This window comes from Euprymna scolopes, chromosome 19 (genome assembly GCF_053919585.1).
Source record: "Euprymna scolopes isolate OS-2025 chromosome 19, ASM5391958v1, whole genome shotgun sequence".
In the NCBI taxonomy this organism is placed as follows: Eukaryota; Metazoa; Mollusca; class Cephalopoda; order Sepiida; family Sepiolidae; genus Euprymna; species Euprymna scolopes.
In genome coordinates, this window is record NC_136500.1 from 61,410,863 (window position 1) to 61,428,871 (window position 18,009).

Consider the following 18,009-nt stretch of genomic DNA (forward strand, 5'->3'; position numbering starts at 1 on the left):
GAAAGTAATTGCGATGACCAACGTTAAAAAATTTTTTACAAATTTTTAAATCTTCATTTTCAGATACAAAAAGCCAAAATTGTTCCTCCACATTGATAAAGTTTGATTGAATGTGTAATTAGCATATAATAAGGTAAAAAAAAATACTTGTTCTCACTACTATTTTTAATTAAAAAAGAGGCTTTAAAGAAAAAACGATGTTTTAGATGACTAAGTGTGTACTATTAATATTCTAGAAATGTTTCCTCACTTAAAAAATTGTAAATATCTCAGTTTTATGAAAATTAAGATAAAAGTTTTGTTTTAAAACATTTCAAACAAGCTGACTTACTCCAGCTACCAGTTATGAAATTTAAGTGATTGACATTTACTAAATAGCATGAAGCTAGGATACCTGAAGATTTGGGTGAGGTATTATTTTGGGATGAATCTACAACAATTTGAAATGTATAAAAGAAACATTAGATAATCCTCCTTGTAAGATAGTTAAGAAATAGGTAAACAGTTTAGATTGATGGAATCTAGTACTGTGCTAAAAGTGTATTTTAGCAACGTTAAATAACAAAATAACAAAAAAGTAGAACCAAAAACAATAAGGAAAACAAAACATTCTATGTTGTGAGGAAGCTTCTTTTTTTTTTTTTGCATAAATTCATAAATTTTCATTCGAATATATATGAGAAGGGAAAAATATTAATACAAAAAAATATACACTAGTGTATATAGATTTATTTATATATTAATTCAATAAGATACATGAATCTTTTATAACCACCACTCGCATTGATATATCTTCTTTATTGAATTCATAAATAAATCTACATGCACCAGTGATATTTTTCCTCATGTATTTAAGCTCCACCTTACATGTTGAGCTTTTTATTATCTCAATAAGTCTCTATTTAAAGAATCCTTCAATACTTCTCTGACCCCCCCTCATATATATATATATATATATATATATATATATATATATATATATATATATATATATACATAGAGAGAAAGAGAGAGAGAGAGAGGAAGAATAAATTACAAAAAAACTATATTCCAAAATTGATGATATTGACCAGCTTATAATTTATTCCTTTAATTCAGTTGAATTTTACAATTCTTGACAGTATCTGTTTCGCAGCGCAAAATCAATTGCTTAATTATTATATCGATCAGTGAATCTATTAAGTTCTTAACTCATCAGAAGAAATAGCAACAATCAATCTGTCAAAAGGAAATGAAGTGTGATTTGACATGATTAAAATCCGAAAATTGGAAGAGAAGCTGCATATATCTTAAATATGTTTCCATTACGCCATTTTGAATTTATTTGGCATTTATTCTCTATATTGCTCTGTAATGTACATTGAGCTTCTTAAATAAGGATTGGTATATACTATAAGAAAATATATATATATATATATATATATATATATATATATATATATATATATATACACATACTTATGAGCAAAAAAAAATGGGCCAAGAGTGAAAAAAGGAAGAAATCGATTTTTCAATATTTTCCATGAATTTTTGTTAATTTTAACTGAAAATTTCTATTTTGCAGAACATTATTATTATGGTATATAATAAGTGAAAAAAATGAATCTTAAAATGGTAAGACCGCATCTTGGCAAGGATATAAAAAACTAAATTGCAGGATTAAGGCAGTCCAAAATGACTTACAAGCAGATTTTTGATATTTTAAGAAAAGAAAATGTGAAAACATCTCTTTCTATAGTGAAACGAATTGATCAAAGGTTCGAAGTCGAACACTTGGTAAAAGGGAAATCTGGTCGCCCTAGAGCATCCACTTTGAAGGACGGCCACAGGCTTAAATTAACTGTTTTAAAGGATCAAAAAAAAAAAACTTATGTTGACCATAGCAAAGAATTCAAAACAGGGGCTGGAAATTCTCTTTCTAGATATACAATATCTAGACGAATGAAAGAAATGGGATTTTTCTTTAAAAGGTGTGCAAAGAAGCCACTTTTATCTAAGAAAAACATCAATGATAGAAAGAGATTTTTCTCAGGTTATAGCAAGAAAGATACAGACTGGTTCAGGAATGTTTTCTGGTTAGATGAATCAAGATTTTGTCTTGTTAGTGATGCTCCCGATGCTCCTGAACGATGCAATCGAGGAACTGGAGAAAGATTTTTGCCAAGTTGCCTAAAATCGAAAGTTAAACACGGGGATGGAGGGAATGGATTAGGAAATTTTACTGCAGCAGGAGTTGAGGAACTTATAAGATGTGAGAAGTCAATCAATGCAAAGGAATAGATTCGAATATAAGAAACAGGACTGTTACTAAGGTATCCAGAAGCTGGGAATATCCCAGAACATTTTTCAACATGATAATGTCCATGCACACACTGCTAAAGTCACAAGAAAATTGTTTTCTGAGAATTTAATTGATGTGATATTTTGGTTAGGTCAAAGCCCCGATTTAAACCCAATCGAGAATATTTGGTCAATAATATCTTGTGCATTGGCCGGAAGAACTTTTGAGAACAATAACAAACTGTGGGAAACTGTGCAAAGCGAATGGAATAGCATCTCCTCTTCACAGTGTTCCACTTTGGTTAAGAGCATGTCTAAAAGGATTGATTTTTTGTTTTTTTTAAATCAAAAGAGAATGCGATTCCATCCTAAGAATTTATTAAAGTAAATGTCTTGTTCTGTGTTATTAGTCTTGTTTAAGTTTCCTTGTTCAATTGTTCTTTGTTCAATATAGCTTTTAGTGTGATAAAATTTGTTTGGCCCATTTTTTTTGCTCATGAGTGTGTATATATATATATATATATATATATATATATATATATATATATATACACACATACACACATATATACACACAATATTTTGAAATATTATTTGTATAATAGAACTAAATAAGCATAATTATTTGGATATTTATAGTTACGGTAAATGGAAAGATCTTTTTGCATATATTAAAATACATATAAAATTAAAATGTATTACTAAGTAATAAAATTGGTATATATCTGATAGTGTTTAATACTTATATAACATATTAGGATTTCAAGTGCTTAGTTATATAGACTAAAATTCCAAGTTGTTTTTCCACTGCTATAAGCATTAAACTTAAAGTTGAATATGGCTCGTTTTTTAATGAAAAATGACATCATTTTTTAAAGAACATTGTATTACAAATTAAAGTTCATATCATAAAATGTAATCTTTCAACTAAATATTAAATCAAATAAAATTAATCACCAATATATTTTCAGATCAGCAACAATAGCAACCTATCGACTTGGGAGTAGGTGATGACTATTTGGCATTTAATTATTCAAAATCACTAACATAGAACAGGAATAATTGATACTTTAGCTGCACTGTAATCTTTAAAATTACATCTTCATTTCTTTATAAAGCTTTACTAAACAGAGGAAGTAATTTTTCCCCCCATTTCAAAAGAATAATATATTAAAAATTGATGTACGAATATTTCCTATAAATATAGCTACTTTATACCTTTCTATACATTATTCTGCAACTATTCTGGATCATACTAATTCAAAGTCAGACAAAAAAATTTAAATTAAAAAAATAAGATGAAATGTGGTTAAATATTAATGTCGATAGATTGCTTTGATTTGTATGTTGACGGTTTGAAACAATATATATCGTAAGACATTCATTGTATATAAATCAATGAACACAAATTGCTATTTCATCCATAGTTGGGGTGGACATAACTGTAGGTTCATATCATTCCCAACAATTAGTTATGGCTAAATCACTGGTTCTTGTAAGATTATTGCAGTCAAGCAACGTTGAGCTTCGTCAGCAGTTAAATTGGTGAATATCAGGTGCTGTATGCAAATACTTGACTTTCGTTTAACATGTCTTCTACATCAAATGTGGGTTGCATGTTAGAATTGATGACACAAAGTGACTTTCTCCATGAAACTATCACTTGCATTAGTTTTGATCTACCATAATCTTTGACTGAATCATTCAGTCTTTCTCAGCTTGGCCTTTCCTCGCTTATCCTTAATTGAGATGCATGTACATCTGTTCATCCAACCAGAGCTTTGTTCGACATGTTAATAGTATAAGCGTTTGCAACATGAAGCCGACTCCAGTCTGAGCACTTTCAACAAGGTGTATAAATAAGTACATGTCTTACTGAGGAATCTAACTGGTGACAGACTAGCGTCCTCTCAAGATGTTTTCTGCTTAACGCTCTAAGGGTGAATATAAACATTAGACTCCATAATTTACAACAATATTAATGCAGAAATGAAGAGAATAGATTTGGTAAGATTTGAACTCAACCCATCTCATAATCTATAACAGTATCCATTAATCCACCATTCCTTCTTTCTGTATTGAAAGGCATAAATCTGCCAGTGACTAATACATACTAATTTATGGGAAAATAGACTATAAACGAAATGTTTCCTCTTTGAACCAACAAGTCCAACTTAATGAGTATGTTAAGTTGATTTTATTATTTTGTCATAACAAACAATCCGGCAGCATTATCACTTCAGAATATTTTAGAATACAACAACCAAGGTAACATTAAGTAAATTTTATAGAAACTTTCTTTTAAAATGTTGCATGTCATTGTGCAAAAAAGTTTTACTGCAAAAACAAATAATAAACTGAAAGAAAAATCCGACTATATTCATGTTGACACACCAGTTCTAATTAGATCACCAAAGTTAAGCGGCATTGAGCTTGACCAATACTAAATGAATAACCATTTGGAGAGACAAAGTAGTGTATGTAAAAAAAATCTCTTCAACTTAAAATTAAACTACAAATTAATCACATACAAAAACAAACGATTTCGTCATAAAATGATCCAATGATGGTGGACATGTATGTTTTGGTTTGGTTTACGGCATATCGACCATCTATGGATTATTTAATGACATGGTGTAAAAACCAACAACAACTAAAAGTAAAACATACTAATTGTGGGGATTGCTATTCAATGCAAACTTGAGGTTTAAAAGCAAACAAAAAACTCAAAATATAATAAATGAGATGAAGGAGAAATTCAATATATCTGCAGTTTCAAGAGTTGGTTTATCCAACATTACATATTATCTGAATGTTATTGCGTTTATTTTCACAAGCAAATATTTTTTTTTTACTTTTTCTTGAAAAGAGAATCACCTGATTGGCACCCAAAAATCAATCAATTACTTGGCAATCAGTGGCTTTCAGAAATAGAGCCATAGGATCATATTTAATTGCCGGAACAGTTAAGGATACATTACATAATGCACGCACATCTCCTTTTTTACTTGCATGATTGATACAACTAATAATGAAGCGATAAAAGCCAAATGTCTAAAGCTTCATATACAAAAAAATAATTGGTCAGAATTCAAAGTATAAAACAAATAAAGATATCCATATAAGCACTAACAGAAATACCTCATAACTATATAGCCATATTTATTTGTGAAAGGTATGCAAAGAGTGTGGACGTAAAAAAAAAATGAATGATTTTGCAAATATCCATCTGAAAATAAATCTATACAAATAAAATGAAATGCCTGTATGTTTTATATGCAATTAGGTTGGTACAAAAATAATGTTTTTATATATGTCAAAAAACGACATTATTTTTGTACCAACCTAATAAAAGATTCTACAGTAGAGATCAATTTGGGATCATTGTTCTAGCCAATGCAGAATTTATTCACTCGTCTAATACATCAAATGAATTCTGAATGTTTGTTTCAGAATCAGCATCAGTTTGATGATAATCATATAGAGTCCACCTTAATAACGAATGATACAATTCATTAAAGATGACATTTACAAAACATGAAGAGTCTGAATACAAAATGCAGATTCAATGTTCAACATTGTTAAGTAACTACTACAATAAGTTTTGCATTTTATTGTTCAACACCAAAACATTTTTTTACATGTGGTATATGTTTATTTTTTTTTTTTTTTTTTTGCTTTTAATCAGAATTTATATGTGAATCCTAGATTTGGAATTATTGTCCTTTTATAGTCTAATTTCTCAATTTGAAGAAATTATATTTATTGTATTTTGCATTCAAACTCTATCATATCTATTGAAGATACAGAATTTTATTACTGCAAGTATACTACACAGTTTTCCATTCATGATTAAAAGTGAAAGAAAAAAGGCTAGTCAACAAGTTTTGGCCTTACTATCCAGAACTGAATGAAGAGATTTGAAAAGTGAAAAAGAAAATGCATATATTTTAAATAAAAAAAAAAGCATTATATTATATATATGCAATAGAGACGGTCTTAGAAACTAATCATCCCTAATCCTCACAAGCACTTCCACTGTTTACAAAGGGAGGGCTATTTTGAAGAAACACAGATCGTTTCCAAAACTTAAATGAAATAACGAGTGAACAGGACTTAAGATGGTAAATGAGTTAATGCTGAAATTCATTGCACATGTCAGGTTTTAAATCAAATGCCTTGTGATGAAAGACCATGTATTTTTTAGAACATCTATTACACTGAATGTTCCATTCCTAATTTTACTAAGTATGTGTTATTGAACTCTTGTAGAATATCTTTTTGAGAAGATGCCAAAAGATGAAAGAATACAACATGCACATCTGAAGCAAAGTAACAATTCTTAACTGTTGAGTTAATTTACTTTCTGACTTTTTCACTTATTTATTGTCTCTAGCCAAGGCAAACGAATGTAAATTGAACATTTAGCTAATGTCTTAATTTTGTTTTCTTTTTTTTTAAATTAGATACTTTACTTTTGATGACTGATCTAATCACATCTAGAGGGCAGCCATTGTGTAACAGAGCATGGATGCATGAATTGCAAATGCTGAGCTGTGTACAAAATGACGTCACGGTAGGGAAAAAGAAAAAGACTAGAAAAAAGAATGTGTGTACAGACAGGAGAGCACATTCAAAATGACATTCGAAAGGCCAGAGGTCAGAGAGAAAGGAGCATGATCACATTTTATTTGAGAAAGTACTCGGAAATAAAGGTTGTTGTTAAAAAAAAAAAAAGGAGTCAAGTTATTACTTGTGTTTATTGCAACGTAGGCTACATACAATGTGTAGGTTCCGTGTGTAATATTACAATTAATGGACAAAGATATTTTCGTTTTGATGACTGACCTAATCACGTCTGCAGGGTAGCTATTATTGGACAAAGTACTACTAATGGTTCTTATATCTTCATCAAATTTTTAACAAATCATGGAGGACTCTGTGTTAGGGGCTGAATTAAATTTTAATTTGTTTGTTAAGACAAAATGAATCCTAGTGAGTATATAATCCTGTAAACTTAGGTTTATGATCAATCGATGTGAGGCTTTTTTTTCCCTTTTTTTTTACAAAGGAGTCACCACTTATCAAGGCCTGGAGGGCAACTCGAAGGTAAGGGCTAATGAGTGTACAGTAGTCAATGGGGTAATATCGTAAATTGGATTACTTAAAAGGACAGCTTATCAAGAACTTGTTTACGTTGGACTTGAAGACGACTATATTGTAGTCAGCTGGAGAGCAGGGAAACCGAAGAAAGTTCCACAGGTGTGCAGTTCTAAGAAAGAAGCTTTGTGCATGGAATCTACGTTTAGGTTTAGGCACAGATAAAGAATGGGGGAAATTATTAATAGTGGTTTCAACTAGACGAGTGTTTTTCGTGAAAGATTGGCGGGGGTGGGGAACCATAGATTGAAGAACATATCAATAGGGTTTGCGTTACTAATACATCAAGGAAAGCAAAAGTGGAATAACACTCTCCTTCACAAATGTATTTTATTGCTGTATGCAGGTTATTCAGTAAGGAGAAAAATGTAATTGCCTTTCTTTGGGTGTTGAAGAGATAAAATGTGTCATCTACACAACAAAAGTAAACTAAAGGTTTCATGTGCCCAGATAGTACTTGTTTAAGAACCCTACAAAAATATTTGCTATTGCTAATCCCAGGGCACATTTTCTATTTGCTTATACATTACATTATTAAAACCAAATTTCACAAATATAGAGGCAAATTTTATGAGCATAATCAAAATGTTCTTAAGAATGAAAAGAGGAAATAATTGGCTGTGATATAAAAAATAGCAACAATTGTGCAACCATTACCATTTACTATCTTGAGTCATGATCACTTGTTATTCTATCTCAAAAGCTTGGAGACGATCTATTTTCTTTCAAAACAGCCCTTCTGTAAACAATGCAAATAATTGCAAAATTAGGCATGATTAGTTTCTAAGACACAGCCCTCATTCTTTTTTTATTTTAAATCCTGCAATTCAGCTCAGTAGAATGAGGGTGAAACCAGTTAGCTTGCTTTTTTCTTTGACTAAGTCATAAACAGAAAAATATGCATTCCCTTCATACTTGCAGTTCACAATTTAGGTCAATAAAAATGGATTTACACTTTCAGAGCATATATATCGATAGTAAACATTCCAAAGCCATAGAAGTATTTATTGATTTCACATTCATATTGTTTCTTTGGAAAAAGAGATTTTTCCCTTGGATGGAAAAGGTTAAGTAATGATAAAAGGAAGTGGTCACGTTCAAAAATCATATATTTTTTATTTTTTCTCTTATGGTAATTTTTTTCTGCATTCCCCCCCCCCCCGAAGAACTTACATATCTGAAGATTTGTTAGGTAAATTTCTATAATTCAATGAAACATGTGTAAGACACAATATATAAGTAATAAAACAATATGAATGTGAAATAAATAAACACTTCTGTGACTTTGGAATGTTTACTACCTACCTATATATACACATATATACACAGGTAGCATGCCATTATCTAGGCATTTGGAAACACACACACATATACATTAAGAGAGAACTTGAATGCCTACTAGACAATATCCTTGAGTGTCTTAGGACAACTTGGCATAAGGATACTTCCCCTAACAAGTAAAGCCTGACTATAGTATAAGCAGACTAAATAAGATCCCTTTAATATGGCTACCCAACACTGTCTTATACAAGGGATGGTGCACCTTCTCCAATTGATGTTGCCTATAGTAGCAACACTAAGCCGGATACTTCACCAGACTAGATGAATTCTTGTCCTGGACTCTGATAAAACCAATAGAATATAAGAAAGATATACTACAACACAATTGGTCAATTAGTGAGCGAAAACTTAATGTTATTCACTTCTTTACTAACTCAGCATTTGAGGCAGAAAAGAATTTACCAGAACACTTGAACGTCTACGTATCTCACATAGAGATCAAGTGTTTCGTTTCTAATTCGATTAGAATTAGGAAACAAAATAAAGCATATAGAAGCAAACAATTAAAATGAAAAATGTTAAAAAAAAACTTCACAACAGGATCCTAATACAAAGTAAAAAGCGCAGGATAAAAAAAATTATAGCTTTGAAATTTAAAGCTATTGCAAGATTTCTTTACTCATACATAAATAAAACTCGACATTTGAGATTTGTAATTCTGACTTGTATTAAATCATGTGGTCCAAACTCGAGAGTATACTTAATTTATTTCTTTGTCAATTATACAAGGATGTATTAATATCTTCGTGCTAAATTTGATCAAAATAGTAAGATTGTTTCAAGATAAAATTTGAAACATTTAATATAATAGATCAATTATTATGCATGTACAAAGTTCAGTGAGCACAAAGTCTTTGTCAGGACCACTTTCTAAAAGATGCGATTTCTTTAAATGCTTCCATTAACATTCTGTACCATTCTCAAAATCTCTACTTATATATAAAAAGTACATTGTGTGTGTGTGTGTGTGAGTGAGAGAGAGAAAGAGAGAGAGAGAGAGTTCCCTATGGACACCAAAACGACTGATCCGATTTTCATAAAATTTCACACAGATGCACCTTATGTGCCTGGGAGTGTTCTTATATAGGTTTAATATTGGCATGCTTTTAATAAGTGTCAAAAATCAATAATGGTAAACATCCAATTAAAGAAGGAATAGTCCGATTCTGACCAAAGTTAACACTTTTATACAGCTTAACATTACAAGTGCATTCCAGAAGTTTTATCATCACACAAGCAGAAGGGTCCGGCATATAAAAATAATAGTAGGTGGTATGATAAGGCAGGGGCACGTTTAAAATGAATTTCTGTTTAAAATGCAATCAAACTATGGTACTTGAGTTTTGCATTTTAAACTTTAATTCAGGTCATTATATAAAATCAGTAGTAGATTCTCTACAGTGCAATGTAGACTACAATGTACTTATGACTAAATCACTGTGGAGAGGCATGTGATCTTCCTCCCAATGCACTGCAATGAGTCCCTGACTAGAGCAGGCAATAATTTGATTTGATTGGCGAACGAGCGATTTCACCAATTTTGATAACAATAAAGGTATTGGAAGTGTGAAACAGTCGTTGATCCAAATTCAATCCTTGTTAACGTTGGGTCTCCCTGCTAGTAAACAAATACCTTCATTATCAATATTGCAATCATTGAATAGGTTAATATAATCAGCACTGAAATCTTATTGATTAAAAAAACAAACTTATATGTGATATTTTTAGAATGGAAGAACTCTCTACAGGACACTAAAGAATATACATTACTACCCATCGTATGGTTTGTTTTAATTACCGACAATAATGCCTAGAGAAACATTGTTCACTAAATGGTTCTCTCATTAGCTGTATCAACCACATCAGAGCCTGCACAATTTGTAAATTTTTTCCTTCCTGTATAGTTGTTTGTAAGGCCAAGTTGTAATGAATACATGTATAAATATCAATTATTTATATGACAAAGTGACGTCAGGCGGATTCATTTTATTTGTCAACGATAGCTTTAAATCTGACATATAGATATTTTATTTCGACTAGCAAACTTTTCTTTTTCATTTTTGCATTAATGAGATATATATAATTTTTTTGTAAAATATTTATTCCATCCAGAAAGATTATTAAAATGGAGAGAGTTTTTTAATAATTACCAAAACATCATCAGTTGTTTACAACATTGATGAAAAAACATTTTACATTTCTCCATCGATACAAGCTTTTTGATAACACATTATATTGATTTCAAAGCAATATTAAAGCTATTTTTGTTAATATTACTTGTATATCATAATCATGGATAAAATATTTTGCTTTCCAACATGATTCTTAGATGCTAAAAGTAGCTGTCATTAACTTTGGTGTAAATCTTGAATACTGGAATTTTCTTATGTTACGTTTATTATCTACTTAACTCATTTATTAAAAGTATTGACTATTTCTTTAAAAACAGAAAAGGTCATTTACAAAAAAAACAAAAAAAACGCTTTCTCTTAAAACCAAATAAAAGGATTTTACATATAAGAACAAGGAACTAATATTTACTTTTTAACGACTTATACAATATTTTTCCTATTATTAATTCATTTATTAAACGAGTAGAAAAATAAACTTCCCATTTAAAATAAACTCTTAAGACATTTTTTTTATATTTCGACCAGTTGATACAAAATACAGTGATGCTACATTCTTTTTCTTTTTTAATGAAACTAAATTACCCAATTTTCTTTTACGACTGATAAAATATTATAAAATTAATACATTATTTCGATTATTCATATAAAAACAATATGAAAAGGCATAAAATAAAAATCATCTTTTTTACTCTACCTCATTATGCTTTTCAGAAAAATAATTTTTTTTTTCACCCACCAAAACTTACCCGACAACTTTGTTGGTAAAAGAAAAACCGTCTACTTGAACATGGTTTCAAGTTTTGAAGATGGAAACTGACAAGCGGTATTTGTCACAAAACAGTCTCTCATCATTTTTGACTGCTTAGATTGGCAGAATTTATGATTTCACTAGGGTGTTTTATTAGACATTCTCATTAAACACTACCCAAAAAGAGCCTCAAATCCAAGTTTCCAGAGTGACTGGTATGAATATGTGCAGTTTGGTGGATTGGAATGATTATATTTGTGGCATTTACAAGAAAACTTCCACAGTCATCTATAGGAATTTCTCTTGTGCAATGGAATAAAAGAGGCATTCTGAATCAGGTATGTTATTGTGTCTAATATATTTAAATTTTGTTAAATTTCTATTTATAGAAAACTAATAGATTTTAAAAAATATTTTCCAAATAAACTATTTAAAAATATTAAAATGAAAATAAAACTATTAAAATTATATTAAAAAAATAAATTTTATTTTTTCATGTGTTAATAATTAAATAAAAAAACTCAGTAAAATTAAATTATTAATTACCTCCCTCCCAAATACATTGGACCTAAAATATAATGGTTGACAGTTTTTTGATAAACACTTCTTGTCTATTTCCAATTTCCGAAGCGGAAACCATCATCAAATATGCTGTTGGTCTTTTACCACTTTGTTTTGATTGAAACTCATCAGTAATGTTAGAACCTGAGATTATTTGAGGTTTCATGTCAAGCAACATCAAACCCTTTCACACAAACAACCCTTATATTGATCATATATCGTCTTATGACTCAGGTGCTAACTACAAAATGTATAACATTTCAAACGTTTAGCAATAGATATAATATTTCAAGATTTATGATGCAGGAATTCTTTAAATATGTACTACAAATTTGAGTATAATTATTTTTGTATGCTTCTATCTTTAAAACTGTGGTTTTCATTTGATTTCAATTAATACTAATGAAAAATATAATTTATAATGGAAATGAAGTTTCTTATTAATTTGTAAAAAGATAAGTTTTTTTATGATTCACATGATCTGTTCTAGAAATCCAATTGTCTGTTTAATGGCAAATAAAAATAAAATGTCAAAGCATTATATATATATATATATATATATATATATATATATATATATATATAGCTCATAAGGAAAAGAGAGTGCTGTGAACGATACCCTCCTTTTTCTCCCCTCCGTTGTGAACACTGTCCCCGGCTGGGCCTTTCAAGTCATATCAAGCATAAGCATCAACCACAAAGATAGAACTCATGACAGAACCTGATACTCAGACATGAAGATTAGCCGCTGCCGATGATATAGTAATCTGCAGTAATAAGTACTGAAGTATACGTAGTAAAATTGTATACCTAAAAACCAGAATAAGGCTCACAAAATTCATATTAGAATTGTCTGCAATTGTTGTAACAGATACAGTACTAGGTAAAATTCAGTAGTAAGTTACGCTCTTCTGGAAGTTGAAGGTTCAATCCTCAGTGTAGACAATACACAATACAATAATGAATTACTTAGGAATTTTTCTCTAGTCATGGCTGACAGAATGAGAAGATGCTATAATAATAAAGAGTTCCATTTAAAATTCCATGCAGATTTCTAACTTCAACAGGATACTCCTGAAGAAGGTCAGAGGTTACATTGACTGAAATGTTGCAGAAATAAGAATCTAAATGAAAACAGCAGTCTGAATAATCCAGATAATCCAAAAGATTTTTGGATTATTTAATATCAAAATAGAAAAACTTACAGCAACAATTTATTGTATATGATTAATTAAACATAGGCGTTTTTTTTATTATTGTTAGCTGGAAAGAAATTGCAGATTCAGAGCTTCCCCAAAGTTTAAGTGCATAAATATTCATAAAAGATCCAAAAGGATTTTAAATATTATTCCACAAATCTTGACAATTAGGATTCTGCTAATCATGCACAGTCTTTAGTTTTAAATGATGTTGTATTAAAAAGTAAAACACGAATGCCTATTTATTCATTATAAATCATGTTTTTATCAGCCATTCAAATATCTTGGCATTGTTCTCTCCAGTGTATTAGTACTTCTTATTTTGGATTTACCAGTTTTGTATTGCTTTATTATTTGTATCGGAGAAACTGATTTGCACAAAAATAGAATGGCATACCTCTGCTGTAATAAACATTCAAAAGATGTAATTTCTTTATTTGTAATTAATACCATTCCCATTAGAGTTATGTCCTCTTGATTAATTAAATATCTGGGTGTATTGGGCGCTATCAAAGTCAGTCACAATCCTAATCTGCATAAGAGTGATACTGGTTGGTTGTTCACCAATCGCCAATCTGGGTTTTAAGCAATATAACCATAGGGAGATTTTCTCAATCTAGATAAAGGCAATGAGATGCAGAGTAGACTAGGTGTTTTTCCTAGTATGTTATTGGAAGCATAGAGGAACCCCACAAGCAATTTTCTTTCCTTCTTCGTACATTACTAAGCTGCTATGTAGATAATACACTGACTTTCTATTTTTTTTAAATGCTTACCTCAACTCTTGTTTTTGCAGGCACTGGTACTGGAGCACTCAACAGACGTAATATCCAGGTTTCCAGTTCTCGGATTTCATGAAGAACCAAATTAGGAATACTATCAGCAAATTGCCCCGTCAATACACTCCATACTGTGTCTCTGAAAAATTAAAGAAACCATCCAAATTATGCATGCACCTTTTATTTTCTGGGGGGAAAAAAACACACACACACACATACACACAAAAGAACAGCAGAAGGACGAGTTTAATTGATATTCAAATATAATTTTAAAAGAATTTACGTATTTGGAAGTGAGGGTTGAGGATATGTTTTGCATGGAGAGAAATGATATAAAAATGAATGTGTAATGAGAGTCTTCAAAAGACTAGTTTAGATCTGAGAACTTCAGAGAAAAATTAAATCTTGATGGAATGAATGAGAGAGCTTAAGTTAGAAGATGTAGAACAGTTGATATAGCAGAGTAAATTGGCAGCAGAAAGCTAATTAAAATCTTGGAGGAAGTAATAAGGATTGATTTAAGAGAAAGAGGGATAAATAAAGATTTAGAGATAGGTTAGCTTGGAACTCAATTTTTAAAAGCCGTCAAACACATGCCAGCATGTAAAACAGATGTTAAACTGATGATTATTTTAATTCATTTGCAATCAATTGCTTTTTTTTTTCTGTTGTGATAATATGTTCAAGATGAAAAAAAACTGCAAATAGATTGTTTTGATAATTTTTAGCAATATCTAACCTTTGGTATTCATTTTGATGCTTTCACTATGTTTGTTTTTTTTAACATATAATGGTTCTTTCAAAGATTTAAAATAATTTAAAAACAAATTCCATTATTTATCCTTGTACTGACAAAGCTTGATGTTGACCAACAACACCTAGTGTTTCATCAGGATTGAGTCATGCATAAGTTAAAACAAAAACAAAACAAAAAACGACATACTGTCAGCAGCGTCAGAAGAGATTCCCAATCATGCTTGAGTATCAGGTTCTGCTATTTTCTTTCATTATTTAGTTTATGTGTGTGATATGACTTTGAAAGACTAATTTATGGTGGAAGAGCAGTGGACAATGTTCACAGGAAAGAGTAGGGAAAGGACAAGGTTATTCATGATATTCTCTTTTGTCTTACCTCTTTGTTTTCACTTCTCTTCTAAAATTCTGTGATGCCTTGACAAGTTATTCTTTTCTACGTATTCTGATCCCTGGCAGCTTGTTCCCACAAGGATGTATCTACATTGTCAGGATGCACTTCAGCTGGTCTTTATAGTGCATTTTGGGGCCTCCTTATGGTCTAGTTCCATTCGCAAGCTCATTATAGTGTATTTTCTTGGGAAATCTGGATGGATCCATTCTATGGATGTGGCCTACCCCACAGAGGCAGTGGTGGATGATGGTGCCCTAAATGTAAGTCACTGAGGTTTGATGTAAAATTTATGCATTAGGTATGTAGCTCTCCCAAGTAGATTTTAGAATTTGCCTCAGAACTGAGGTTGAAATGACATACAAAGTTCTGCTGGTTAATTGCATATATACTGGCTTGCAGGAACTTCCATGGAGAAAATTTCTTTCCTAAAACATCTTGCAGAACAAAATACCACATGGCTGCTTCCAAACCAACTACAACATGGTCGTTTTCAAGTCTAATGTAAACAAATACTTCTTGAGTCATCGTCTTGAATAATGAATTCCTTTTGCTGTTTCCACCCATTAATTCCAATTATCTTGTGATTATCATTCAACTAACAATTTCTTTAACCCTTATCCTCAAGTGTCCCCTGGGCCTAGATAAGCAGTCACTCATTAGTAAAAAAAAAATCCCAAACCTCCAGTTCCTAATGTTCTTAACCAATGTTGTTTATTGTAGGAATAAGTAATGTGATGTTTGATATCAGGGATAAAGTGTTTGTATTCGATGTTAAAGTATTAAATATTTTTCGATAGTTATCGTTTATTTAACAAAATACAAGACACACTGAAGGTTTTTTTTTTATTTCTTTTCACATTAATAAATAATACTATTATTAATAATTATAGATAATTAAATAAAAGATAATTATGAAAAAATACTTAGCATGTAAACTTACAATACATACTTCATTACATCACATTATCAAAAAATTAAATCTAAATATAACAGCATTAGTTAAAATTTATGAATGTATAGATAAAGAAGGGGAGATCACTTTATATAAATTAAAATTTATTGAAATTGGTTCGAATTAAGTTAGATTTTACCTGCCCTCAAATGTAAATAATTATATTTGAAATAACTACTAATCTTCCAATGTATGAGGTTACTTAACATATAATGAGGTAAGTTTTTTGATTTTCAATATAATGGATGTTTGTGTGTATTTTAGCTTGTCATATGTGTTTCTAATTATAATGTCCAGAAGCGACATTTACTTTGTAGTGTTTGACAAGCTAAAGTTTATGTCAAGATTCTGAAATGTACGAATAAAATGCTTTGCTTTTATGTATTTAAATTTCTATTATTCATCCTATCATTTATTAGTGGAAAACCTCTGATTGAAGTGTTATGATGGACAATGATTAATTGGCCATTTCCATTCAAATTAACAATGAGTATCAGACAGTATATGCTAATGAAATGCTTATTGGGTCGGATAGAATAGGTAATCGATGAAAGTAATTGGAATTTAATTTTGTTCATCTAGATAATGTAAACTGAAAGTTTCTGTATTCAACACTGGCTAGTCAGAATTAAGTACCGATCTTTTAGATGCCTTGCTAGATGTAATTGAAAAATCTAGCACTTAATCTATATATTCAGGGCTCTACATTGCGAGTGAAACAGTCACATTTGCGAGTGATCTTTCAAAGTGGCAACTAGAAATAATAAAACCCTTATCTTTTGGCGATTGTATTTCTTTCACTGACAATCTTCCAAAGCTCACTACTGAGTGAAAAATATCTTTTCATCTTTATATATATGTATATAATGAACAAAGTTAAATTATTTCAACAATAAAAGTTTAATAGAACAATATACTCTTTTTTTTTAATGAAGGCTGTTTAAAAAATATCTGAAGAAATTAGAATATTTATACCTTCAAGTATCAACATAAAATTTGTTGTATATTTAGAATTACACTGATCAAAAAAAAAAAAATAGAAAAATCTTTATGATGTACATATTCGTCACAGAACGAAGATGTCATATTCTAAAAATCATATGGGTTTGGCTAGTAACTTTTCTATTTGGCTAGTAAACGAAAATATTTAGTTGTCAAAGGTCAACTAAAGATAACTTTGTCCGTAGAGCCCTGTATTAGATATATAATTATTTTATGAACCTGATTATGTTATCTATCATCCAAGAGACTACACATCATAAGCAGAGATTAAATTTTTGTTGCTTGTAAAACATTTATACCAAAAATCCTAACTAATAATTATTTTTAAGCAAAAAAGGAATAAATAAAGAAAATAAGGGAAGATAATTGGAAACAATAAGAATAAAAAACCGAGAAGAGAGAGGAAAAAGCTTCTCGGTATGCTGCATGCTAGTAACATAAATAGATTGGTTGACATTTGAGGTATTGTATTTCATAAGTGGAAAGTGTTTAGTTTGCCATTTGCATAAGTGGATAACAAAAATCTCTTAAAACATGGATGGATCAGCTAAAGAAGTCCACAGGGGAAAAATCATAGCAGCCATATTGGAAGCATCATAAGGAAGACAAAAATTGAGATAATCTCATATTTTCAATCATAATTTACTTTCAAAAGCCTCGCTTCCCTTTTTTTATCCTTTAGTTCTAATATTCCATGAGGGATGTTTC

At 30.2% G+C, this 18,009-nt stretch overlaps 1 protein-coding gene across 14 annotated transcripts in view; it reads right to left on the reverse strand.

Annotated features, from left to right (window-relative positions):
- Positions 1 to 18,009, reverse strand: part of LOC145303656 (MAP kinase-activating death domain protein-like) — a 602,561-nt gene that overhangs the window by 430,640 nt on the left and 153,912 nt on the right. For all 14 annotated transcript variants that reach the window (XR_013873756.1, XM_080145234.1, XM_080145231.1 and 11 more), the window contains one exon: positions 14,198 to 14,339. Coding sequence is in view for 13 of the 14 variants with exons in the window: in XM_080145234.1 (XP_080001360.1) it covers positions 14,198 to 14,339 (142 nt within the window). In the remaining variant the exon portion in view is untranslated. The remainder of the gene's footprint in view (positions 1 to 14,197; positions 14,340 to 18,009) is intronic.